Source organism: Columba livia, chromosome 11, assembly GCF_036013475.1.
Source record: "Columba livia isolate bColLiv1 breed racing homer chromosome 11, bColLiv1.pat.W.v2, whole genome shotgun sequence".
Taxonomy (NCBI): Eukaryota; Metazoa; Chordata; class Aves; order Columbiformes; family Columbidae; genus Columba; species Columba livia.
The window spans coordinates 13,288,009-13,312,521 of record NC_088612.1 but is presented as its reverse complement, the minus strand read 5'-3'; the positions used below and the strand labels follow the sequence as shown (position 1 = coordinate 13,312,521).

Sequence of the window (24,513 nt, the reverse complement as noted above, 5' to 3'; positions counted from 1 at the left end):
ACGCTGCCCCGCGGGACCCACCCGCCCCCGGCTCGCAGCGCCGAGACGGAGCCGGAGCTGGAGCCGTGCTAGGAGCGAGGGGTTTATTGGCACCGGGCAGAGCCCACCCTGCCCGACCCCCCCGCCGGGCATCAGGCCTTGGCCTCGATCATGGCCTCCAGCATGCGGGCGCTGTTGGTGATGGCCGTGGTCAGGAAGATGAACTTGAACCCTGCGGGAGAGAGAGGCCCCACCAGTGCCCGTGAGCCGTGGGGCTGAGCCTGGACAGGGCTCAGGACAGAGCCTGGGACACAGCAGTGGAACAGAGCCACGGGGCACGGCCCGCGCTCCCAGCCGGGCCCCAGCCAGGGCAGGGATGTTCCCCAGGACGGGTCTCACTGCCCCCCAGCATGGCTGCTGCTCGGTTTTGGCTGTGACCTCGGCCCACAGCCCTTGCCGCAGCTCCTACCTCTCTCCTTCCCCAGAAACCGCAGAGCCGCAATTTCGGAGAACGTGCAGCCCCCCAGGAAGACGGCGAGGATCACACGCTGGGCATCCCCAGCGGGGTTGTCTTCTCCAGCACTGTCTGGACAGGCCACAGTGCTATGGGACCTCCAGCCACAGGTTCCCCCCCGCTCCCAGGCCCCCCACCCAGCACCAGCACTACCTGAGACAGAGAACTCGTTGCCGTTGAGCAGCCGCACAACCTCCTCCAGGCCCTGCCAGCCCCGGCGCTCCAGCACCTTTGGGACGGGGCGCAGATTGGGCTCAATGGAGGGAGGCACCGACCCGCACCCCAACGCCCCACCCTGGGACCCCCACAGGAGCTGGGGCTGGGGACACGCGCTGTTCCCCGGCCTCACCTGCTCAATGATCTTGCAGCTCAGAGGGATGTAGGCACCGCTGAACACGTACGCCATGTCGCGCGGAATCTTCAGGTCGTACTCCCCGTCCACCCGTGGGATCTGCAGAGATGTGCAACACCCACGCACAGGACCAGCATGCTCCCCCCACGGGGTCTGTGCGGCCTGCAGCAGCCCCTGCCCAGGGAGAAGCCCCCGCGCTGTGCGGAGCAGCAGCAGCTCCGGCCCCCGGGCACTGAGTGTCTGGGGGTGCAGAGCCTGCAGACCTGGGCATGGACTGAGCAGAGCAGGGACGGGGACAGAGCAGCAGCCCTGCACGGACATACCAACCCCAGCTTCTTGCTTATGGCTCGGAAGTTGCTCTTCTTGGCCAAAGAATTAAACGCATCTGTGATCTTTCCTGGAAAAAAAAGGGAGGAGAAGCAGCTCAGAGGCTCTGGGTCAGCAACAGCCAGAGGCTGGGCAGGAGGACACGCTGAGCTCCTGGCTCTTTGCCTGTTACGTGGTACGGTAAGTTCACAGACTGTTAAATAACGAGAATCCATGGACTCGCAATGTATATTTTGTGATAATACGGAAGAACATGGCTAATTGAGCTCTTTGCTGCATGAATGTGGTGGTGAGATTTTGTGTGTAATAGTTGTTACTTTTCTTTCTAGCATGCTAGCTTTATTCCAGCATCCAGACTTGCACAACTCTGTGATGGGCTGTGTCACATCTCAGCGTACTAAATTTGGCTCTTTTGTATGCACACTGGATAAAGAATCCCGTTTTGGGATAACAGTTGCAGCAACCCAGATGAAACGCTAATCAAAGCCTTGCCCAGTCCAGCTTACTAAAGAACAGCATTTGCCAGAAAGCCTCATACCTCTCTTAGGTCAAGATTTGTGAAGTAAATTGTAAGCCCAAATAACGTTTTCTGAGAATTCTGTTTAGTTGCATGTCCCATAAGAAGGTGCTTGGAAGGTGCAGATCTGTTTGCTGTGAGAAATCTCCAAGGAAATTTTGGATGCTGTATTTCCACTGGTATTGGGAAGTATTGGTAAAGCCAACACTACACTGATAGAACTGGAAGAGGACGTTAAATTTGGTAAGGAAAAACAGTATCCGATAAACATGACAGTCAAAATGGGGTTAGAGACTTTGATGAACAAGGTTATGACAACCTTACAGGCTGACTGCATTTGATTACACTTGCAGATTTGTCTATTTATAGTTACAACACAAAAACAACCTGTGGCTATTGTGGGACAGTATGAGTAGAATGCAAACAAACTGGTATGATGAGAATGCAAACAGAATTATATACTTGGAATGGATTGTTTTTTTCCTAATTCTTTCCATAAAACTATCACTTGGCTTCTAGAATTGATTGTTACACTGATCAAAAAATGCAGAGAACAGATTTGGGTCTTAATAGGCCATGACCCATCTGTCATATATGTACCATTTGTGAAATCTGATCTTTATTTTCTTATTTGCAATCTATGTCCTTGGAAATTACAGTAGCTGCTCACAAGAGCAGCTCTTTGAAATGTTTCTATCATTGCAAACTGCATTACAGCTTCGCAGACACCCACTGTTTGTTACTCATATGCACTCCATACCACTTTACCAGGTTCTGTAACAGAAGGAAATGCAGTTGCGGACTCTTACACTGCAGCTACCGTCCACTTCCAGTCTGACAGGGCTTCACACGCTTTTTTCCATCAAAATGCTGCTGCTTTAAAAAAGATGTTTTATCTGACACTCAAACAAGCAAAAGACGTAGTTTGCTCTTGCCTGGAATGTCAAGGCCTTATTACAAATTTATGCTCCCTTGGAGTTAACCCTTATGGGCTCACAGCTAATGCCATTTAGCAGACAGATGTTACACGTCTCATCTTTCAGTCATTTGAAATATGTACCTGTTTCTATAGATACTTTTTCAGGTATGCTTTGTGCATCTGCTCATACTAGTGAAAACAGCAAGGATGTTCAGAGCCACTGGACCCGCTGTTTTGCTATGCTGGGAGTGCCACAACAGATTAAACTGACAACGGTCCTGGCTACACTGCTAGATCCACGCAATATTTTTTACAGCAATGGGGTGTTTCGCATGTCACAGGTATTCCATATTCTCCCACTGGACAGGCTATTATTGAACGAGCGCATTCTACACTGAAATGAATGTTGTTAAAACAAAAAAGGGGGACTTAATTCTTGTCCACCTAAAACTGACTTTTGATTGCCTTTGTAACACAGATAAAGGAGGAGACAAACGTCTTTCTGTAAAGACCGTTTCTGCTGAGACCGGAGAGCAGTCATCTAAGGGGAAGAATAAAACTCAACAACTCTTCATACCTCTGCAATGAATATTTGTGAAGCAGCCTTGTTGTGGACAGGAGATGGACAGAACACTTCAGCTACCAGAATAAAACTGCATTGCGATTCAGAATATACTCAAAAGAATTTATGTGTAACGCTGTTGGAATGGAATGATAGTGTTCAGTAGTGAACCCAAATGAAACATCTCCAGAGAGCATTCTCGGCTAATGTGCAAGGCCTGGTTCAGGATTTAGCCAGTGCCCTGCAAAAACAATCGCATGATTTGCAAGAATTAACGCTGCAAGACACAATGGATGACATTTTCTAATAGCATAAAGTGGTTAGACCCAAAAACATGGTTTTCAGGCCTCAATCTATATATATGGGGTTTTGTGGGAATTGGATGTGCTTGTGTAGTATTTTTTCTTGTAGTTCTCCCAGTCACCTGAAGACTGATAGAGAATGTAAAGAAGAATGAAGCCAGGGTCCTTGCTGTGCTCACTGTGAACCAGATGTTCAAAAACAAAAAAGGGGGAGCTGTGGGAATGGCAGGATGTGCAGTTCCAGCTAAAGGGCCTTGGGACAGGTTACACAGAAGTATGTTTTTTATGAGTGTAAGGGGTGATAGGCCAGGCCAGTGAGAATATCTCGGGTTGGAAAACCACACCCATATGTATGATGTGAGAATGTTGGGCCTGGGCATGTGAACGAGTGGGGGTGAATGCTGCCCACAAGATATGCGTGGGAATGTGACTGAAAACAGTCACAACATGAGTGTGGTGTGTTTAGAATAACAATTATTGTAAAAAACAGTCTGTCTAACCTTAGTCCAAGCCCATATCTGTAAATCTATACATTGAGAATTGTTAATAAAGGTCAGCTCTGCCTGGCTCTGCTCTCGCTGCTAACAAGTACTCTGTGCCTGTGCATCCCTGTCTGCATCTGTATGAACTGTTCTCATTGCCGCCAGCGGCTGTGGGCAGCAGCTCCTGGGGGCCCTGCCCAGGTGCTCACCCGCAGCCCGGTCCGTCACCAGTTTGCTGACTCGGCTCTCCACGGCCGTCAGGGTCTCCCCAGCCGCCTGCTCCGTCAGCAGCCCCATGCGCTTCAGGTTGTGGAAGGTCAGCAGGTGCTCGGGCCCGTAGCTCTGCAAAGGGACAGCCGCGTCAGCACGGAGCCCCCACTGTGTCCAGGGGGAGGCAGCAGGTGCCCCCGCCATAGGGACAGGGCTCAGAGCCGCCGCAGTCAGGGACAGGGACAGGCAGAGCGTGGGGGTGTCCCCAGTGTCCCTGGGGAGCAGCAGGCGGGAGACAGCCCCCTATGCTGGTATGCTGCGAGCCCAGACACGCACCTGCAGGTACTGGGTTTTCAGGGAGCGATAGTCTTTGGGGACCAGACCTGTGGGGAGCAGCGGGGTGATGAGCTCTGCACCACGGCTGGGGCCCCAGCGTGCCCCTCCCCCCCTGCCCCGAGCCCTCACCATTCTCCGTGATGGACAGGAGGCACATCAGGCGCAGGCTCTCAATGGGGGACACCTGTGGGGGGGCGGATGGTGACCCCTGTGTCCCCCAGCTCAGCCCATCCCCCTCGTGCGGTTCTCACCTGCCGGTTGATGTGCTCCTCGATGAAGCTGGTGCTCTCACGGATGTCGAAGCCATCAAGCAGAGCTGGGGGGGGCAGCCTCAGTGCAGCCCCAGGCTCACAGCAGCTGCCCCAGCTGAAGCCTGGGCAAAGCCATCCCCACGCCCCAGGGAACAGGCCAGTGCTGAGCCCCCCAGCCACACACCAGCCCTCTGAGGGGCAGCTTGAGCCCGTTCCGCACCTCGAGACCCCCCGGTAGAGACCGTCTGGGCAGAGCGTGGTTGCGCAGGGACACCCGGTGTGAGGAGCGAGGATGGAGACAGGGGTGGCACAACCACGGGGCAGGGACCAGCACTCACAGTGTTCAGCCTTAATCATCTCCTGGAAGTCCTGCTTGGTTTTCTTCTTCATGATGGACTCACAGGCGCCAATATCTGCAGAGCCAAGAGACAGCTGCTTGGGAGAAGTAATGGGCTCCACACGCAGCTTGTGCCCCAGCTCCCCCACGGACACTTGTGTGAATCTTTGCTGCCTCAACCCTGCTGGAGTCACCTGCCCCTCCTGGGGACAAGCAGGACCTCCCACCCCCCCACTCTCCATCCAGCCCCCCCAGCAGCCTGTCCCCACACCACCCAGCGGCCCTACGCAGACTCAGCAGCCGATGCTCCTGCTTCAGCCCCTTCAGCTCCTGGGACACAAAGTTCTTCATCTGTTTGATGTCCATGCCACGGCGCCGCTGCGAAGACAGAGCACGTGGGAGGTAACACAGCTGCACAGGGATGGCACCGTGGGGACCCACACACCAGGTGACACTCACGTCATACTGTGCCTGCAGGTTCCGCGACTTCTGGCTCAGGAAGCCAAACACGCTGGAGAAGTGCTCGTTACGGATCTGGCTGAAGACCTGCAGAGCCCACAGCAGCCGGTGCTGAGCACCCCCCACGGCAGCGCCAGCCCCGGCACCGCAGCACTCGCAGCTGACGCTCTCCAGGAGCCTGAACAGGAGCGAGATGAGGCGGTGTCCCCCTGAGAGGGTCAGTGCCCCAAACATTGATGGGCCAGCATGACAGCCCCCGCATGCGCGGGCTGTGGCTGCAGGAGCTGAGCTCCCCCGCAGTCCCTGTGTCTCTGTCTCTAAACCCCAGCCTGTCCTGACCTGTGCCCCAAGGCCCAGCAGTGCCTGGCCTCCTGCCCAGGCTCAGGGAGGGAACTGTCCTGGTCAGCCACCTCCGGGTGCCACTGGGGCACAGGGGACCCATGGGGGCACTCACTTTGTCCTGGGCATTGAGCAACACCTTAATGCTCTTGTCAGAGGAGGTGACATCTGGCCCAAAATCCACGCTCCCTGCAGAGGGACAAGGAGCTGCTTTGCCCCAGAAACTGTGACACCCCCCTGTGTCAGCCCTGCCACAGAGGCAGCAGCGACGGCAACGCCACGCGGTCAGAGCCAGCGTGTCCCCGTGTACAGCCTCAGCACCTGCGGCAGGACTGTCCCCGTGGGAATGGCCCCGGCGGCAGCTCACGGGCCCTGGCTCTGACCGTGCTGGCACCCATCCAGCAACCTACCGCACTTGATGCGGAAAGTGTCATCCACCAGCCCCTCGTACACCACCTGAGAGCACAGCGCCGTCACATAGTCCATGTCTGCAAAGGAGCGGTCCCAGGCTGCCCTTCTGCTCCCTGCACCCCCTGCCCTGGAGCCCCACTGTGCCCTGTACCCCTGAGGTCCCTCTCTGGCTGCACTGCCGGCCCAACCTCCTCCCCCTGGGCCGGCGGACCCAGCCCGCTGCCCCCTCACCCACCTCTGTCCATGAGGAAGACGTTGCCAATCTCAGGTGTCCTGCCCTGGCCGTCGCCCTCACTCTCCTCCTCCAGGTCTCGCCACAGCTCATAGCTCATCTGTGCAGGGCAGAGCGTGCCAGTGGAGTGGCCACAGCCTCCCCCAGCACTGGCCCTTCCTGTGCCACCAGCCAGGGGCCACCATGTCCCACAGCCACGGCATCCCACGGGGACAACTGGATGCAGAAGGCCTGAGGCTCACTGGCTGACACTGGGCACCAATGCTTTCCCCCTGGTCACAGGGTGCTCCACAACACCCCAACCAGCAGCAGACGGTGCCGCGGCTCCCCCCGCCCAATCTCAGCACACATGGCACTGGCGGGAGGATGGCAGTGCCCCCATAAACTGCCGAGTCCCGCAAGCTGCTGGGGAAGGGGCATCAGTGCGGTGCCATCCCCACAATGATGCAGACACCACACAGCTGGTAGGGTTCAGCTCCCCCCAGCCACACCCCAGGGACTGGGGCAGCTCCCCAGCCCGGCAGCACAGCCATACCTTGGCACACCTGCCAATGCCATAGGCTCTGCCGAAAGGTCCATACAGGGAGTTCAGCAGCTGCAGGGCTCGAGCAATGGTGTTGATCCAGCGGTGATCTCCCTCCTGCAGGAACCGCAAGAGGTCAGGGAGCGAGTCTGGGCTGTCTGGGAAAGGACTGCTATGGTGGGGATGGGCTGGAGATGGAGCTGGGGATGGGCCCGGCACTTCCAGGGGTAACACACACAGGAATGTGCTGGGACACCCTGAAGCTGCTTGGGGGGGAACAGAGGAAGGGCCAGCATAGGAGGAGGAACCACAGACCCTCTGAACTGCTGCTCCTGGCAAAAGCCACCCCAGGACAGCAGACAAGGGCCTGAGAGGACCATGCAGGATGTCACCCAACAGCTCCCTGACAGAGCTCTCCTTTCCAGAGCCTGACAAATGGGACAGGGACAGGCTGCCACCTGCAGGGCAGTGTCACAGCGACACCGTCCTACTGACCAAGAAGTAGTCGCGGAAGAACTCAGGCAGCTCCATGCTGATGATGTCTTCGTCCAGGGGCAGCAGGTAGAAGGACCATTCATCACAGGTGACATCTGAGTGTGGGACAAGGAAAGGTGACAGTGACCCAGCCCACGGCAAAAACATCCCCAAGAAATGCAACAGCCCCACAAACAGGGTGTGGGGAGCAGAGCTACAGGGTCTGTTCATAGGGGTTCTGGGCAGGACCCTCTGTACTCCCCACAGACGGGGGAGGATGCCAGGGTGCACACAGGGTGCGCTCACACAGACCCGCTATCCCCGTCCACACAGGGATCCCCGTACAGGGATCCAACTGGGATTCTGCGACACCCGAGCTACACGAGGAAGCCCCATGAGGCAGCAGCCACGATCCCACTCACCACCAAAGACTCCCTCTTCCTCCAGCACCATCTCACACGCATAAAACTGGAAGAGAAGGAGAGACCCTCAGGGTCCAGCTGTGCTCCAAGCGCAGAAACATCTGGCAATGGAGGTGACCACCTCATCCCCAGGCATCGTAACATTTGGTTTTAATTAAACATTTCTCAGTCAGATACAAAGAACTGTTGGTGTCTGTAGGAGGGGTGGAAGGCACAAAGGTCAGGCAGAAACAGAACAATGGGGTAAATAGCAGCAGAGCACAGTGAGACCCACCTTTTGGGGGCTGAAGATGATCTTGTACTTCCTGCTCCTCCCCGACATCTTGTCCGCATTGACAATATCTGCGGACTAAACCCCGTCAGAATCTGCAAAGGCCGCCTCCCCCTGAACCAGCACAAGCCCTCTTGCTCCATTGGGTGCAGGGTCCCACATCTCACAGGACCCCCAATACTTCAGGCAGAAAGCAAAACCACAGGTGTGTGGCCTGTCTGCCAAGACTGTGGCTGTTCCAAAAGCCCTTCTCCAGCCCACTTGACCTGGGCACCCAGAGCACCAACCCCAGCCCCATAGCACAGGTTCTCCCCACGCCCACGCCCCCCAGGCAGCTGCAGCCCGATCCCCAGCGTGGGGCTGAGGCGTCGCCCACTGAGTCGAGTGTCACCCCCATCTTGGCACCACGCTCACCCGCGATGTGCCGCATTGTCCTGAGCCGCGGCCGGACGAGGAAGCAGAACCTGTGGGCACAGAGGGAGTGAGAGCCCCCTTGTGCTGGCCCTGCCTTCCCAGCCCGGGCCCACAGCAGTGCTGCCCGGGGACCAGCCAACCCCGCGGGGGTAAACCCGGAGCCGGGAGAGGCACCTGTCCCCCGCGGGTGCTGTCCCCGGCCCGGGCCGTGCCAGGGGGACTCACTGGTCGCTGGAGCTGGGGGCCGGCCGGGTGTCCACCTTGTACAGCTTGTCCACCTCGTGCTGCTGCGGGGAGGGGCCAGGGCATCAGCGGCCAGCGCGGGCAGCACCGGCGGCGCCGTCCACCCGCTGCAGCCCCGCGGTACCTTGAGGATGGAGACGCTGGCGATGCGGTCCAGGGGGCTCATGAGGTCGGGCTCGATGAACAGGTCCTTCTTCCCGGGAAGCTGCGGGCGGACGGGGCTTGGGGCGGCGACTCACGGGACAGTCCCGGGCCGATCCCCCTCCCTGACCGACACCCCCTCACCCGCCCGGGGCCGACCCCGCTCCGGCCCCTCCCCAACCCCCGCGCCCGGTACGGGACCCCTGAAGGGCCCGGCCTCGCCCCGCCGCCCAGTCCGGACCTGCTCCAGCAGGTAGATGAGCTGGTCCCGCGCCAGCCGCTTCAGGATGCCGAAGTCGGGCGGCTCGGGCGCATCGCGGCGGCCGGCAACAGCCATGGCGGGGCGGCGGGGACCCGGAACGCCCGAACGCGGCCGCGGCCCCGCCGGAAGCTCGCGGCGGAAGTGCCCGGCGCCATGGCAACAAGAGACGCGAGACGCTCCGTTCTGCGCACGTTTATTGGCCGCCGAGCCCCGCCCCGCCCGTACTACCCGGAAGCGCCGGGGCCGGGGCGCCCCGGTGCCGGTCACAGGGCCAGGCCGCGCTCCTCGAACAGCCGCCGCAGCGCCGCCTCCAGCGGGGAGCTCGTCCCGCGCAGACCGGCCACCACCCGCGCCGCCCACCGGAAGTACTCCTGCACGCGCTCGGCCGACCACCCTGCGGGGACATGCGCGGCGCGTGCGTCACGTCCGGCCGCGGGGGCGCCGGAGGCTCCGCCGGCCCGGGAGCGATCCGGAGCGCCGGGCGGGACAGCGGCCGTGTCGGCAGGAAGCCGCGAGTCCGGGCACCCACCGAGCGCCGGGACCGAGGTCCCGCTGCTCCGGCACACTGACACCCACCCCCCCCAGCCGGCCCAGGCTCGAAGCTGCTCTGGCCGGGACCAACGGGTCCCTCAGCGTCCTCCCGGGAGCGGGACCGGGACAGCCCCCACCGTGCCGGCGTCACCCGGGAGCGGGCAGGGCCCCCAGCGCGGTGCCGGGCCACGGAGCGGGCTGTACCTTCGGGGGTGCAGCGGTTCAGGTCCCGCAGGTTGTAGAGCTTGTCCGCCAGCTTGACCAGCTTGGCGCGGGGGCTGCTGCCCGCCGCCCGCTCCACCTGCAGCCGCTTGCGCTCTGCCTTGGGCAGCGTCTTGTCGTCTGTCACCTCCTCCACCACCCGCCGCACCTCCGCCCCGAACAGCTCCTCGATCTCCGAGAAGCTGGTGTCGGTGTCCTCCACCGTGTCGTGCAGGAGGGCGGCCTGGGACGAGGAGGGGACGCTGGGGGCCCCGGGGACAGGCCCGGGGGAGAGCGGGGCGGGGGGAGTAGGTTGTTACCTGCAGCACGACAATGTCTGTGACACCAGCCTCATGGGCCAGGATCCTGGCTACGCCTGCGAGGCAGAGCAGAGTGGTGGGACAGGGCGGGGGGGAGCGGTCAGCTCCGAGGGCAGGGAGGGGTCCTCGGGGTCTGTCCTGGACGGACAGTGCCTGGGGCAGGGGGGACCCCGCGGACAGGTCATGTGGGGTGAAAGCCTTGGGCTGAGGCGGGCAGGAGGGTCCCGGGGGCCGGTGCCCGCGGGGTGCGCATTGTCCCCAGGCTAGGCAGGTGGCTGGGACAGGGGGATGCTGGGCCAGGCAGGGTGGCAGCTCTCGTGGGCACCGTCCCGGCCAGGGAAACATCGTGGGTGCAGCCCCAGAGCGTGGAGGAGGTGGGGGTGGGGCAGCTGTGTCCCGAAGTTCTGCCCCGAGTCGGGCGGTAGGGACAGGGGAGGGGGCCTGTTTTTTTCCAGAGGCAGAGGGTTCCGGGACAGGCGGTGCTCTGGGGAAGGGGTGGGGGGAGGCGTCCCGTGGGTCCCCGGGGAGCGGGACGCGGCTGCCGGGGCCGTTCTAGGGCGGGCGGCATTGCGCGGATGTGGGTGCTGGGGTCTCCGCACCGATGGGGTGGTTGATGAAGGGGGTGCCCTCGGGGTCCTTCCGCCGCTGTCCCTTGTGCTTCCTGGCCGCGAAATCCACCGCCTCCAGCAGCGCCGCCGCCTCGGAGCCCATGGTCGGCGCGGCGGAAGCAACGCGGGGGAGGCGGGTCCCCTCCAGCCGTTTATTGCGCGTCGGGCCCCAGCCCGCCCCGGCTCCGCGGCAGCCGGTACAGCAGCGACCCGTCGGGAGCGCGCACCTCGTGGCTGGCGGCCGGAACCGGTCCCGGTGCCGTTGCGGCGCTCAGCGCGCGCTCGTCCTGCCGCAGGCGGCGGCGCGGCGGCGGGCAGCCCCGGCTCCGCAGCACCCGCCGCACCACGTCCGGGCTCACACCGAATCCCTGGGCCAGGCGCTCCAGCGGCCACTCCTCGGGCAGCTCCTGCCGCAGGAACCTGCAGGAACAGCACGGTCACCACGGCACGGCCCCCGGGACACGGCCAGGCCCGCCCGGCCCCGCTCCTCACCGCATCTGTTCCATCGCCCGCCAGCTCAGGGTGCGTTCGGGGGCGCCGCGTCCCCCGCCCAGCTCCCGCCGCAGGCGCTGCAGCCGCGCTGCCGCCCGCCGCCGCCGCGCCCTGCGGGGAGAGACGTGAGCGCCCGCCCGGTCCCGCTCCAGGCCCGGTTCCCGGCCCAGCCGCCCCGAACCTCTCGGCCTCCTCCAGCGCCGGGTCCGGCGGCTCCGGGTCCCCGGACCACGCCGCCGCTGCTGCCCGCCGTGAGGCCCCGCTAAGGAGCGCGACCGCCCGCAGCCCCCGCCGCAGCAGCGCCGCCATGGCCGGGAGTAGCGGCCGGGAGCCGGGCGGGGCCGGCGGCGGAGCGGCCCCGGCGGGGGAGGAGCGGGGATGCCCGGCACGGCCGCCCCGGTGTCCCGGTCCCGGGCAGGCGGTCGTGAACAAGGGGCCGGGAGCACCCGCGCGGGGCAGGGAGCGGGGCAGCCGCTGGGGGTTCGGGTGCAGGAAGGGGCGCAGGCAGAGTGCGGGCGGGGGCGCAGGAGAGGGTGCAGGCGCCAGCCTCTGGCCTGGCAGAGCTGCCCAGGGTGGGCAGTGGGACCCATGCCCAGGCTCCAGTCAGGGGGTTCAGCAACCGGCCTGGTCCAGCAGCTGTGGTTCTTTGGCAAACACCCTCGGGGAGGAAGGCTGAGCGTTGGCATCCCCTGTGCCACATTACCTGGGCTTTTTGCACTGCAGGTGTGCAAGGCACTGGCGTGGTGTGAGGCACAGATGTGCAGCATGCAGGCGGTAGAGGTGATGGGGAGCTCCGGGACTGTGGCAGGGCTGAAGATGCCATTGCCTGTGACCTTGTCCATGCTGGCTGGGGACACCGGGTGACAGCTGCCTGCACAGGACAGCCTGCTAGCTTCATCTGGAAGAGCACAGGCAGATGTGGGGGCCGGGCAGACACCAGAGCACTGTCAGCCCTCCCACTCCTCACACTCTGGCCAGCCCAGGAACATCCGCAGCTCCTCTCTGCCTGCCCGCAGCTCCAGCTCACCGAGGAGCCTCCACAACATGGACGTTCAGAGCCAAAGGTAATTCATACTCACAGCCTTCAGCCTTGGTTCCAGTGCCAGGCAGACACTGGCCTCTTGCCTGCAGCTCCGCGGGTCCGCTGCAGGGCTGGGGAACCGCTGCCATCCCCGCTGCTGGACCACGCAGCCGGCCTGTGCTCTGCACCCGCTGCCGCACCATGTGCTGCTCGTGGTACGGGATGCGCTGGCCTCGAACGGAGAGGGTGCTGGCGGCAGGACCTGAGCTGGCTGGCGGCTGCACCTTGGCTTGGGGGTTGTGTGTGAACCGCTGTGCCGAAGGCTGGACCGGACCTCCCAGGAGTGAGAAGGGGATGAGCGTCATTAAGCAGTGGGTGTCCTGGCCCCCAAGGGCACCCCAGGGAAACTGTGGATGGAAGGAAAGAAAGCAGCCATGACTTAGCTCCAGATGCCTTGGCACAAGGCACCTAGTCATCTAGTCATCTACAGGCGCTTGCTGAAGTGTCACCCTGCAGGTGCCAGGCACACCAGTCACCGTCCCGACTGGGATTGTCGGGGTGACAGCAGCTGCCTGCTGGAGCCGCCTGTCCCCTGCCTGTGACGTTGGGCTGGGCTAGCACCGGGGCTGTGGGAAGAAACGCCAGAGCGGGCTGGGAAGACTCCAGCGATGAAGGATCTGACCCACCCCCAGATTATCCTTCACTACAGAAAAAATTCTCCAGATTTTAGGCAGAGCTTGGGTTTGAGGTTCTGCTCTGCTTTGTCTGGTAAAGGCAGCTACCATCAGTTCTTACAGATCAAATCCCTTCTTAGGCTTCTTTAGTTAAATTAAATGGATAGTTTCCAATTTCTTGTAAGGTACTAGAAGACTGAATAATTCCTGCAACTCTGGTGCCTTGAGCCCATCAGCACCCTCCTGATGTGTCACCCTTCCCGGCAGGAGCAGGAGGCTTTCTGGAAGCAGACGGTGCTGCTGGATGGCAATGGCCCTTTTGCAAGGTTTTTAATTACTGGCAGGTCCAGAAACAGCCCTTTCCTTACACAGCAGGTGACCATCAATGCCCCAGAACCCCCAGGGGCCTCCCCCCTTGTGCTTTTAGACCAGTAGCCTGGTTTGGGACTCAGTGTGGCAGCCAAGGCTCAGTTTGGAGAACCAGGCAGATCTGCCTTAACTGCAGGTCCAAACCCTGGTTCCCCATCGCAATACTCAGCAAAGCCCAACCTGCAGCTGCTCCTCGGGACGGGCTGGAGTGCAGCACCGAGGGTTTGCAGCGTGATGGGCTCTCGCAGAGTGAGGGTGGCTGAAGAGGGAGCCCCAGACTGAGGGCTGAGACTGCAGGTTTTAGGCACATGCACCAGCTCCTCACCTTTCCCATGTGGGGGGCGGTGCCATGCAGAAAGGAAGATGCTCAGGGAGAGGCATTGTTTGCAGTACATAATTCACCTAAAGACTTCTTTTTGCTTGTTTTTAGGCATCCCCACTCTTCCTTTTAGGGCCTCTTTGCTGTGTGTGCTCTGTTACCATGCTCCTGTCATGTTAGTGCTCCTGGCTCCTGGCCTATCCAGGAATTACTTCTATTCAGCTAGGAATCACAGGACTGCCCTGGAGTAGCAGCTCACACAGAGCTGTGTGCTGGGGACAACAGTGTCCCCACAGCAACAGTGCAGTGGCCTGCTCTCCTGTGGCAGGGAGTGGGTCCCCGGGGGAAGGTGACAGGAGCTCCATGCAGGTGACCGGCGCAGCTCCAGCACATCCCTTTGGAAAGGGACAAAGACATGTCACCCACTGCCCCAGGCGCTGCATCGGATCTCATTGAACTGAGCCACACCAGAGATACTCAATGCCCGTGGTTCATTCCTCAAACTCCTTCTGCAAGTGGCCGACTCCTGTGCTGGCCTCGCAGGACGTGTCTGGGCCATCTTCAGTTACCTGGCTCTTGGGGACAGCGGTGCAGGATCTGTGCATGTCAGCTGGTCTGTCTGTTGCTGGGAGCAGCTGGGTGAGCTGCTCTATGATGCCCAGGCCTCGGATAAGGTTCTCACGCTGCAGAAGAGCATTTACTCTTTTCTTCTCCTCATATTCCACAATATCCTGGGGTTGCATGGAGTCGTATTGCAAGCGCTGTGCCTTAGAAAGAAGCACTAGAGTTACAGCAAAGCTGAAGCACTAGTGATGCACAAAAGTGACAATGCCCCAGGCTGCTCTGAGCACTAAGGAGAGTTACAGACTTTGGGCTGGAGCGGGATGAAGATGCCAGTAGGAGCCACAACAGGGAAGGGACAACACTGGTGCCTGCAGGTACCTGCCAGCATGAGCTTGTCAGCTCTGCAGCCTCTCAGTTCTGGTCCCTGGGAGACACCCACGGCCCAGCACTGGTCCCAGAGCCCATAGCCAGGCAGTGACCAGAGCAAGGTACCTTTCTGTCCCACATCCTAGTCCTTCTGGAGCTGAGGCGTGTTGTGGGAGCTGTGTTTTTATTATGGATCTGGGATTTCTCCCCAGCTGTCTCTCCTTGCAGGTCTTCTTTCCTCTCAGTTTTCTTCTTCTTGGTAACAGCTTCCAACTTTTCTTTTTTCAGGCGAATTTCCTCCAGTTGCTGCCTGCCATGGAACAACAGTCTTGGTCACTGGTTCAATAAGAGGTATAACAGCAAAATGAAGCCTTCAATCTGAGCATATTTTACTTAGCCAGATGTTCTGTAGTGAATAAACCATAATAGAAGTGTGCCAAGAAATGGGCCAGGAGTGCTTTTAAAAGAGACTCTCACTTCTGTAAGAACTGCCCGTGAATTAGGCTGTGCCAACCCGAAGGGTGAGGACACTGCGACGTGGTGCCCCAGAGTCCCCAGGTCACTGGGGTATCACATTCGCCTCTCAAGGGTATGTGTGGAAGTGGCTTTGCCAGGGTGACGTGGCACACGCAGCCGCCTTCCCTTCCAGGTCTTGCCCGCTCATGTTACATCTCCTAAGCACAGAGCCATCCCTGAGAGGGATCAGAAGCAAGTGCCACCCTGTGAGGGGGGTTTCTGTGGGTGCAGTGTACCTGGCACACTCCTCTCGTGCTTTGGATGACACGGTTTCCTGGAAGAGGGAGCTGCTTTGCTTGAAAAAGGGCTCATACTTCTCTGTTCCGCGGGCGGGGTAGATGCGCCGGTACCCACCCAGGTGCAAGTCCTCGTACTGCTCTGCCTGCGACAGCCAGGCAGCCTGTGTGCTCTGCAGCTCCTCACGCCTGCGCACAGAGAAGGCACAGGGAACAGTGACAGGGGCTCTGGGAGCTGTCCTGGCTGGGGCACATGGGCCCAGCAGCACCTTCCCCCATCCTTCCCAGTTTGGGAGCCTGTTTCATGTGGGTGTGCTGCAGGGAACCAACACAGCCCACACTTCACCTTCTGTCTGCAGAGTGCTGGCTTCCAGATCCTTCCCCTGCTGCCAAGGCTCACTCCCTGCCCCACAGCCCTTCCACCCGCTGACCCCGTCACTAGAGAAGTTGTTAACGATGTGCCTGTTCCAGGAACATCAGCCCCCTGCATGCTGTGGGGGGTATTCCTCCTATGGAAGTGGGAGCTGGAGGCAGCTCCTGTCTTGCCCTTGTAGCAGGAGAAGCCTGGGCAGCGGGCTCGGGAGGCCATGTGGATTAATTACTCACGACAGGACGTGCAGGCAGAGAAGGGGTGAATCCCAGCCCTGGGAGAGGAACGCTGCTCTGGAGAAGGGCCCTGTGTCCCCGGGTACCCCTGGCTGCAGATGCAGGGCTGTGACCTGTCCTGCGAGCATCCCCATGACCCCAGGGAGGTGGCACAGCCCTTCACAGTGCAGGATGTGACAAGCGGGCACAGCGCCATGGGGATGACTCTGTACAGGACCCAGAGCAGCATGAATCTCAGATATCCCAGAGACCAGCCCTACTCTTCCTCGCAGGACACAGATGTCCTGGGGAATCTCAGAGGCCATACAGTGTCACAGCCCCGGGACCAGCCTCGGTGTTATCCTGCTGCACTGTGCCCCAGATTTTCTCACTGGGACCTGCAGCACTGCAGGGAAGGGCAATACCTGGACACACGGACAGCCTGAGAGGCTTGGAGGAGCCGTTCCTTTACCCGCTGCTTGTCTTCTTCAAGCACCTTCCTTTTGTTACAGGCGTGCACGTTTATCAGGTTAATGGTATCACAGAGCAGAGCGTCCTTCACCTCCCGGTCCAAGCGAGAGTCTGTGGTGAAGCTGGGGGAGTGGTTCACCTGCCAAAACAAGCAGCCTGTCTCACGGGGCAGCTCCCAGGACACGCAATCAGCAGCCAGCCTGCTGCACGCTGTCCCTGGATGTGCCTCCCTGTGACAGCAACAGGCACAGGAGCTGCGGGCAGCAGCGGTGCTGCCCTGCTGTGATGCCCATTTGCACTGCAGCTGTCGTAAGGTCAGGGTACAGGTACAGTCAAGGAGTCCCACGGGTCAGGAAGGTCCCTGCTGCTAGGGAGGGAACAGCTCTGAGACCCCGCTCAGCCCACAGCACGCTGTTTGGCTGCTTGCCTTCACAGCTTGCTTAACTGTGTGAATGAAGTGGCCCTTTTCAGCCAAAAGAGTTCTGCTCATCCCACGGCCCCTCGTTCTGCAGCCTCCCCAGTCTCCACTGCTCCTGGCGCAGCCTGAGGCGGCTCCGTCCTCACCTCCAGCAGCCACGGCTTCAGCCTCCTGTCCAGAAGAATGTCAAACCCCAGGACCTCAAAGCAGGCGCAGCCAGCGGTGTGGTTCGGAAAGCAGCTTTGGTAATTGTGCTTCAGCACAGGGTGAGCTGAAATCAGAGTCTTTATAATAATATCTTCAATATCTTCCCAGAGTTTGGTTGTGTTGTAGCAGTTATCTGCCATCCAGGCATTCAGGGTAGACAGTTTCCTGTGGAAAGGACGGGAGATGGTAAGAGCTGACATGATACCATGTTGGCCCCAAGAAAGCTGGAAGTAAAGCAACATCCCCAGTGCAGCTTTCCTGAGGGATGTGCACGGGCACTGTGGTACCTGGAGAAGACAATACCTCTTACTGCCCACTGTGTCATCCTGGATGAAGTTTTCGTTACGTTTGTTGATAGCATAGTTGGTCAAATGCATGCAGATATCACCCTGTGAGAGGAACCATAGGAGACCATCATTTCCTCTCAGCTACAGAGTGTAAATAAAACCAGCCCCGTCAGCGCCGTTCTGGCCACCCACTTCCCCACTCCTTTCTCCCCTGGGCGGTGACTTGGAAAGGAGTCGATTCTGCTGGTGATTCCCTCTCCAGACAGTTTGAGGCAACACTCTGCCCCCTCTGTTTCCATCTCTGGGAGAGCATAGGAGCCACCCCACAAATGCCATTCCAGCCAAGGCCATGCTGGTGAACAAGGGACCCCTGAGGACAGAACCTGCAGCACAGCCCTGCAGATTCTTCCTCCGTTCACTCAGTGCAGAAGCCCCCTCCAAGACATGCACGTCTTGGAGTCAGGAAGGGCATATGCATATATGCACATATACATGTATGCACATATACACATATAGCTGTGCAGTTCTGGGACAACCTGGGACATCAGGAACCCAGGGTGCCACGGGGCAGCTGTGATGACAGCAGAGCAACCAACGCCACAGTCCCTGTGCCGCTGGGATCTGCGGGTCACAGACCAGCCTGGGGACACATGGCCACACTCTGCACTGCCCTGTCTCTCCTCAGCTGTCCCAGTACCACCAGAAAACCCCCAGGTCCCTCTTTTCTGCCCAAAGTGCAGGCAGACAAGGAACGGTGTGGACTTGGGAATGCTCATAGAGGCAAGAAGCAGTAGCAGTGTTGCCCAGAAACACCACGGGGTCTCTGTCCTTGCAGGTTTTCAGCACCTGACCAAGAAACCAGATCTGAATTTATTGTTGACACAGTTTGGAGCAGAAGGTTGTGCTCAAGACCTTCCAAGGTTCCTTCGAAGCAGAACAACTCCAGGATTCTGTCATAATGCCAGTAAATAGCCCAGATGTGGGGCCTGGGAGTAGATCTAATTCAGACACCCCTGAAATACCCCGTGAGGAGGCAGAGGAGGTACAGAGGGAGGGGAGAACAGGAAAGAATAAAGCTGGGTCCCATGAAACCCACCAGTCTGTCTTTCCAAGGTCTGGAACACCCCCAGGACACGTTAGGGACTGACACCTACAGATACCATGTGAGCTTTTTGGAAACTTCCCCATTTTACCAGGTTTCTGCTGCTGGGAACGATGTACCTCATGGTGGCAAACCGGGCCAGACCCTCCTTGTAGACAAAAATCCTCAGTGGGTCACAAGATGTGACCAGCACATAGATGCGCATGTCAAATTTAAAGCCATCAATAAGGAAAGGCTGTAGAGAAAAAAGGCAGGAGCAAGCATGAGATACAGAGACACTGCCAGGCACGCTGCAATTCCCTGAGGGTGGCTGCTCTGTCTGCACTGCCTGTGCTGTGCCTGGGCAGATCGGCAGGGAGGACACGGGCGAGCTTTCACTGTGTCCCCACAGCCACTCCGGTGTCCCGGGCAGAGCCGGGCAGGCGCAGGGCAAAGGATGCAGGGAGGACAAGGAAGCTTGAGGAGCTGGGAGGCTGCATGTCCAGACTGTCCCCAGTACCTTCGAGATGTATTGCTGGCAGATCATATGCTCCCCGTGCTTGATGTCCTCTGCGTTCCGGGTGATGAAGATCCCTCTCCCCTGGCAGCCGCTGTCTGGTTTGCAGATGAACGTTCTGTTTTTCCTCACGCGTCTGTAGGCCTGGAAATCCCCATAGCTGCGCAAGGAAGGGGTGACAGTTACAAACTGCAAAAAGACAGCCTTGAACTGTCTTAGAACAGTTAGGGACTGAAACCATGGTGCAGTGGGCCAGCACAGACCAAGCCCCTGCAGCAGAGGAGCAGCATGGCCAGTCCTGGTCCACACCAGTGACACACTGGTCCTCTCCTAGTTCCATCTCCCACCTGCAGATATCTCTGCCTCTACTGGGAGGTTCACAGGGACCAGTCATCTCTGTGGATACAGGATCAGTGAGGTTTTGGCTCTGATGCCACAGCAGAGAGTGGGAGAAAACAAACAAGCCCTGGCTGTAGAGGAGGAGGAGGAGGTGACAAGTCGTGAGGTCCCTTTGGTGTCAGCTCATCACCCCAGGGCAGGAGCCAGGGCAGAGCATTCCGCACAGGAGGCAGGGGCTGGCAGCTGAGCACGGCTGTTGTGTTACGGCTGATCTTCAGCAGCTCCTGGGGAGCACCGGGCTCTGATGACTCAAGCCCATGTGCCAATTAGGTATTTTGCTCTGGGTGGAGAAGCCCTGTCTCTCTAGTGGGCACCACTTTAGGGAAAGAGAGAGACAAACAGGACAAATCCCCAAAACAGTGTCAGGAGCAACATGAGTCAGGAAACGCAGCCTGGGAAGAAACATGAGAGAACTAGGTCCATCTATACCAGAAACAGGACGACTGAGGACACATGGCAACAGCCTTCTGGACACAACACACTGTCAGTACGATGGAGCAAACTGCTGCTCCCCAGGGCCAGGGCAGACGGGAAAGTTCGGAAGAGCTGATATTTCAGCAAAGGTGCTTTTAGGTCAGTTATGAAGAAAATCATTCTAACCATGAGGACAGTTCAGTACAGAACAGGTGATGGGAGCCCCATGTTGAGGTTTTCAGGAAGAGTAAAATCTGTCTGTGAAAGGGTTCTTGTCTGTCTGCAACCCCCAACCTCCCAGTGCTCTTTGGTCCCTTTCAGCTGCATCTCCACCATTGCTCGCCTGCGTTTGAGTGGAGGAGCCAGGCGGCTGCCCCAAAGCTCGAGGAATTCAGGGGTGGTTCACATCTACCCACCCTCTCCCTGGGTTCAGCTTTGTGGCAGGAGCCTGCCTGTGGCACAGCACAGTGCCAGGGATGCCGTGACACAGGATAACTCACTCCAATGGGAATTACAGAGGTGTGAAACTAGAAATGTGTTGCAACACCCCGTTCAGCCCCAGGGGTGGTTCGGAAGGTCCAGGCTGAGACATGACATCTCCGACAGGCCCCTCCATCCCAGCCCTGTCACACGGAGGCTTCCATGTCCCAATTCCATGCTCCTGCTCTCAGCTGCGTTAATGTGGATCACTCACTCGGCTGGCAGGCACCAAGTGCGGGGAAATATGCGGTACTCCTTGGGGAAGAGCCTGAGCATGCGGTTGAGGTTGCGAGCCAGCAAGTCCTTGCGGCAGATCTCTAGCATGCCCGGAAAATGGTTGATTTTCTGAAAGAGGTGCAGATGAGAAACAATCAGCACAGAACAGCAGGGATCCTCCTCGAGACCTGAGGAAAACTGCCTGCGGGGAAAGCAGCACGCAGAATGGGAAGCTGGGCCTGTGGTCACCTTGAACGTCTGCTGAGGGACAAGATTACACTGCAGCTGCTTTATGTGAACTTCACCAGCGTGATTTATGTGCTCATTCCATCACAGTCCTGAAGCTCTCCCTCCCCAGAATATCGCAGCTTCAGGAAGGGAGCCATTTGTCATCAAGAACCATTTATTACACGCTACGTTAAAGGGGTTGGCAGCTCTCCAGTTCATGCTACCAACTGCCAGAGTGTTGTTGATGGCACTGTACCAGCGACACAACAGGAGGAAAGGTCTGTGAACCTGTACCCTCTGGAACTGATGCACAGCGGGGGCCACAGGTGCCACTTTGAACACTTCTGTTCCATCCTGCAGTGCGTTGTTCCACTCCCAGCCCCCGTCCCTCCCTCCTGAGCTCTCTCCTGGGCAACCTTCACACAGGGGCTTTACCTGGAACCGCTTCATTTCCATGACACGCTCCAGAGACACCGAGTAGTCTGTCCAGTACACTGTCCACTCCTCGTTATCTCCCACTTCTTTCAGCCCACAGGACTGTGCTGCCCGCCGCACTGTACCAAGGCAAGGAGACAAGGGGTCAGGCAGAGAATCTAAGCACCAGGGACCGTTAAATCCACAAAGTAACCAGGGACAGAGCATGGAACAAAGCTCCCCAGGCTGCAGTTCTGCTCTCAGAGATGTAAGGTGTTGCTGGGCCCTTACGGAGGGGTCACAAACATGAGCTGTACCTGTCTAAACTCACTCCAGCCTTGGGCTGCTGGTGTACTGGGAGCTACCAGTCCCCTCAGCCCACATGCCCTGGGGTCCCAGAGTACCCCACGCTCCAGCAGGCTTGGACACACAGGGCAGATACAGGCCTTCTGAGGGTGCTAGTTTCATCTTTGAAATCTAAAGATGTTTGGCAGCAAAACACACAAGCTCTGGAGCAGAAGGTGGCTGCTGGGATGGTTCCTGTTACTGCCGGTTCTGAATTTGGCCTCTCCCAGGGCTGGTGAGGTGAGGAAGGTCAGCACACGCCAGGAACTCCAGTTAAATGGTTCTTGTTCCTGTGGTGCCCAGCACTGCCACCACTGTTCCCCATCCACCTCCCGTCAGCAAACCGCCTGAGCATGGCCCCAGTGAGACCCACAGTGCCTGTCCCTGGGGTACAGACTGTGTTCCTCACACAGCTGGCCAGGCTGTGACCTCCAACAACACGAATGTGGTTGCACGGCTGGAATAGTCATTACCAAACTGGCTAATGACATCCATGGAATGCTCTAAGTCTGCTGTTTTAAGATACAGCCTGCGGCAGCAAAGAGGAGCAAGCCAGGAGGGGGATCAGCTCCCTGGAGAGGTTCTAGGTACCAACCCTGCCTGTTCCAGCACCAGCTTAAAGCAGCTGAGAGCTCTCAGATCATTTCCCAAGCACAGGCACCAGCCTGGCACTGGAAATGCCCCTGACCAGACCCTTCTCACCTGCTTCAGCAGTTGTGGCAGACGCAGATAAGGCGGGGGGGGGGCGCTGGTGCTGCCGCGGCACATTTTATGTCTCATTAAACTGGAGGCACCTCAGGCAAAAGTGTGGCAAACTCCACACTGTTCACAGGGGCCCAAGTCACTTCCAACCAACAAGCCCACAAACCGCAGGTGCCGCGCAGTGAATGGTGGTACCAGCACCAGCTGGTCAATGCGCTGGCCCACAGGGACCCGCAGCTCCTGAGACTCACCGCTCTCGTACTTGCAGGCAGTCAGGTTGATGGAGGGAACACTGCAATGGAAAGAGATGACAGAAGAGCTGCTCAGCGTGGAACCGCGGCCCATGCCAGGTGCTGGGGAAGGGACAACTGTGTCCCTGCACACACTGCACGGAGCTCAAGGCAGAGCCGCTGGGCTCAGCCGGGAGACACAGCCAAGCGGGCCCTGGCCACGGGTCCTCCCGTGGGGTCGGCAACACTGGGATCACTGGGACAACTCAGGGCAAAGAGCGTTTATTTTCTGATCCAGAACGTCCCTGTGATGCCCCCCGGGGCTGAGGGCAGCGGCCGAACATCGCCCGGGGCCGCACTTGCCGTGTCCCGGGAGCGAGCACGGCTCGGGGGTGTGAGCAGGGTCTGTGGGGGCTCCGGCGGCGCCGACCCCCGCTACCGGCAGAGAGACCCCCCGGAACACGGGCACAACGGCCGCCCCCGCACTCGCCTGCGCTTCCTCCGCCTCTTCCGCGGCTCAGGGGGGTCGCTGGGAGTAACAGGCTGGCCCGGGGGTTCTGCGGCGGCCCCCTCCCCGCCCGGGGGGGCTCCCGGGGCCGCCCCCCCCCCGCCGCCGCCCGCCTCCATCGCGGCCGCTCCCGGTGCCGCTCCGTTGCCATGGCGACCAGCCGCCCCGAACACGCGAGGGGGCGGGGCCATAGCCGCTCCGTCCTCACACCGGCCATAGAGATGCCGGCGGTGCCAAGCAGAGCGGCTCCGCCGGTCCCGGTGCGGGTAGCGGCCGCGGCGCCGCTCAGCCCGCCAGCAGCCGCGCCAGGTCCTCGCCGAGGCGCAGCAGCTGCATTTCCGGGAGGAGGTGCTCGCGGATGGCGCGCACGGCGTCGGTCTCGGTGAGGTCCCAGAAGGCCGGCTCCGCCGCCACCGGCAGGTACCCCGCCAGCTCGCACAACGCCACGTTGAAGGCGGCGCCGTTCTTGGCACCGAAGCTGGGCTTGCGCGCCCACAGCAGCACCCGCAGCCCCCAGCCGGCCCCCGCCGCCCCCTCCGGCGGGTTGCCCCGCGTGGCCAGCACGTTGTAGGCCAGCCCGGTGTCCGTCAGGTGTTCCGCCGCCCGGCACACGTCCTGGGCCAGCAGCCCCAGCTCGGCGGGGCCGGCGGCGTAGAAGAGGAAGGCGGGCGCGGGGCCGGCCCACAGCAGACCGAGCCGCGGGCAGAGCGGCTGGGCCGGCGCCGCCTTCACCGGCAGCGGGCGCGGCAGGTAGAGCCCGTGCAAGTGCAGGTGGTTAACCGAGGCGCAGCCGCCCAGCCCGTTGAAGCCCACGCAGAAGCCAGGGTGGGCGCTGAGCAGCGCGGCCTCCAGCCCCCCGTGCAGCGCCGGGGCCGTCAGCGCCTGCGGCAGCCGCCGCGCCGGGGCCGGCAGCAGCAGGACGTGGCCGCGCTCCAGCGGGCTGGCGTTGATCGCCACCAGCAGCGGCTCGGGGGCCGCGGGGCCGGGCGCGTCCCCCGCCCTGCGCAGCCGGAGCAGCAGCTCGCCGGGGCGCAGGCGGGTGAAGTTGAAGGCTGCGGGGTCGAAGGGCTGCCGGAGGCTGCAGACGGGCTGCGGCGGGCGGCGCTCGGTGCCGCGCTGCACGTTGAGCTGGGCCACCAGCCGCATGGGGCCGGGCAGAACGCGGGTGGGGAGCGGCCCCAGCCGGTACCGGAACAGGCCCCGCTCCATCCGGTCGTCCCAGCCCTCTAGCAGCGCCCGGTCGAAGCGGGAGGGCGCGGAGCCTGGCTCGGCCCCCCAGCCGGCTCCCTGCAGGACGAAGTCCTCCTCCCCGTACACGAACTCCTCGGGACTCGGCTCGTCCGGCTCCTCGCTCGCCATGCCGGATGCCGGCCGGCTCCTGTCGGGGCGGAGCGCTCGCTCAGCGCCCGGCGGGGCGGGGCTCAGCCGCGGGGACGGAACGGGACGGCCCGGAGGCCCCGCCCCGCTCCCCGGCCGTACCGGCCCCCGGTGCCCGCCGTGCGCGCGCGGCTGCGT

The 24,513-nt window shown here is 60.4% G+C and overlaps 3 protein-coding genes and 1 long non-coding RNA gene across 10 annotated transcripts; 1 reads left to right on the top strand and 3 right to left on the bottom strand.

The window, feature by feature from the left end:
• Positions 1–69: 69 nt before the first annotated feature.
• Positions 70–11,130, bottom strand: VPS33B (VPS33B late endosome and lysosome associated). Of its 4 annotated transcripts, none has more exons than XR_010475459.1 (25): positions 10,931–11,130; positions 10,332–10,387; positions 9,259–9,673; positions 9,001–9,081; positions 8,859–8,920; positions 8,634–8,683; positions 8,223–8,290; positions 7,949–7,994; positions 7,548–7,642; positions 7,065–7,169; positions 6,533–6,629; positions 6,297–6,374; positions 6,002–6,075; positions 5,548–5,634; positions 5,376–5,466; positions 5,090–5,164; positions 4,752–4,816; positions 4,630–4,684; positions 4,501–4,547; positions 4,164–4,296; positions 1,169–1,242; positions 843–944; positions 647–722; positions 449–561; positions 70–211 (listed from the first exon to the last, which is right to left on the bottom strand). XR_010475459.1 is itself a non-coding variant. In XM_065076922.1 (25 exons), exons 2-25 carry the CDS (start codon positions 10,364–10,366, stop codon positions 132–134), a joined length of 2,208 nt encoding a protein of 735 aa, XP_064932994.1. In that variant the 5' UTR covers positions 10,367–10,387; positions 10,931–11,130; the 3' UTR covers positions 70–131. The 4 variants fall into 4 exon arrangements, 3 of the variants coding, with proteins under 3 accessions (XP_064932994.1, XP_064932995.1, XP_064932996.1); XM_065076922.1 differs by having other exon boundaries at positions 449–565; XM_065076923.1 differs by having other exon boundaries at positions 449–565; positions 8,859–8,917.
• TTLL13 (tubulin tyrosine ligase like 13) lies at positions 11,078–23,189 on the bottom strand. Of its 4 annotated transcripts, XM_065076905.1 has the most exons (16): positions 22,981–23,189; positions 22,512–22,552; positions 21,235–21,353; positions 20,570–20,700; positions 19,066–19,222; positions 18,658–18,801; positions 17,481–17,566; positions 17,117–17,342; positions 16,507–16,691; positions 15,497–15,685; positions 14,871–15,054; positions 14,384–14,581; positions 12,511–12,859; positions 11,613–12,329; positions 11,432–11,542; positions 11,078–11,359 (listed from the first exon to the last, which is right to left on the bottom strand). In XM_065076905.1, the coding sequence occupies exons 1-15, from the start codon at positions 23,187–23,189 to the stop codon at positions 11,457–11,459; spliced, it is 3,021 nt and encodes a 1,006-aa protein (XP_064932977.1). In that variant the 3' UTR covers positions 11,078–11,359; positions 11,432–11,456. The 4 variants fall into 4 exon arrangements, with proteins under 4 accessions (XP_064932977.1, XP_064932978.1, XP_064932979.1 ...); XM_065076906.1 differs by lacking the exon at positions 11,432–11,542; XM_065076907.1 differs by lacking the exon at positions 15,497–15,685.
• LOC135580583 (uncharacterized) lies at positions 11,264–15,188 on the top strand. The gene is made up of 2 exons (XR_010475460.1): positions 11,264–11,461; positions 12,155–15,188. It is a non-coding gene; the product is annotated as an uncharacterized LOC135580583 (long non-coding RNA).
• Positions 22,757–24,513, bottom strand: GDPGP1 (GDP-D-glucose phosphorylase 1). The gene has a single exon (XM_065076936.1). It carries the CDS (start codon positions 24,355–24,357, stop codon positions 23,284–23,286), a length of 1,074 nt encoding a protein of 357 aa, XP_064933008.1. The 5' UTR covers positions 24,358–24,513; the 3' UTR covers positions 22,757–23,283.

Bases quoted from the DNA above. Each gene is read 5' to 3' on its own strand.
- VPS33B (XM_065076922.1), bottom strand. From the start codon at position 10,366: ATGAGGCTGGTGTCACAGACATTGTCGTGCTGCAG. The intron at 9,674-10,331 runs GTAACAACCTAC...ATGTCCCCGCAG, and splicing joins CAGACATTGTCGTGCTGCAG to GGTGGTCGGCCGAGCGCGTG. The intron at 4,548-4,629 runs GTGAGGGCTCGG...TGCTCCCCACAG, and splicing joins CCTGTCCATCACGGAGAATG to GTCTGGTCCCCAAAGACTAT.
- TTLL13 (XM_065076905.1), bottom strand. From the start codon at position 23,189: ATGGCCCCGCCCCCTCGCGTGTTCGGGGCGGCTGGTCGCCATGGCAAC. The intron at 21,354-22,511 runs GTGAGTCTCAGG...GCCTTGGTACAG, and splicing joins TGCCTGCAAGTACGAGAGCG to TGCGGCGGGCAGCACAGTCC. The intron at 14,582-14,870 runs GTACCTTGCTCT...CTTCTTTCTAAG, and splicing joins CTAGGATGTGGGACAGAAAG to GCACAGCGCTTGCAATACGA.
- GDPGP1 (XM_065076936.1), bottom strand. From the start codon at position 24,357: ATGGCGAGCGAGGAGCCGGACGAGCCGAGTCCCGAGGAGTTCGTGTAC.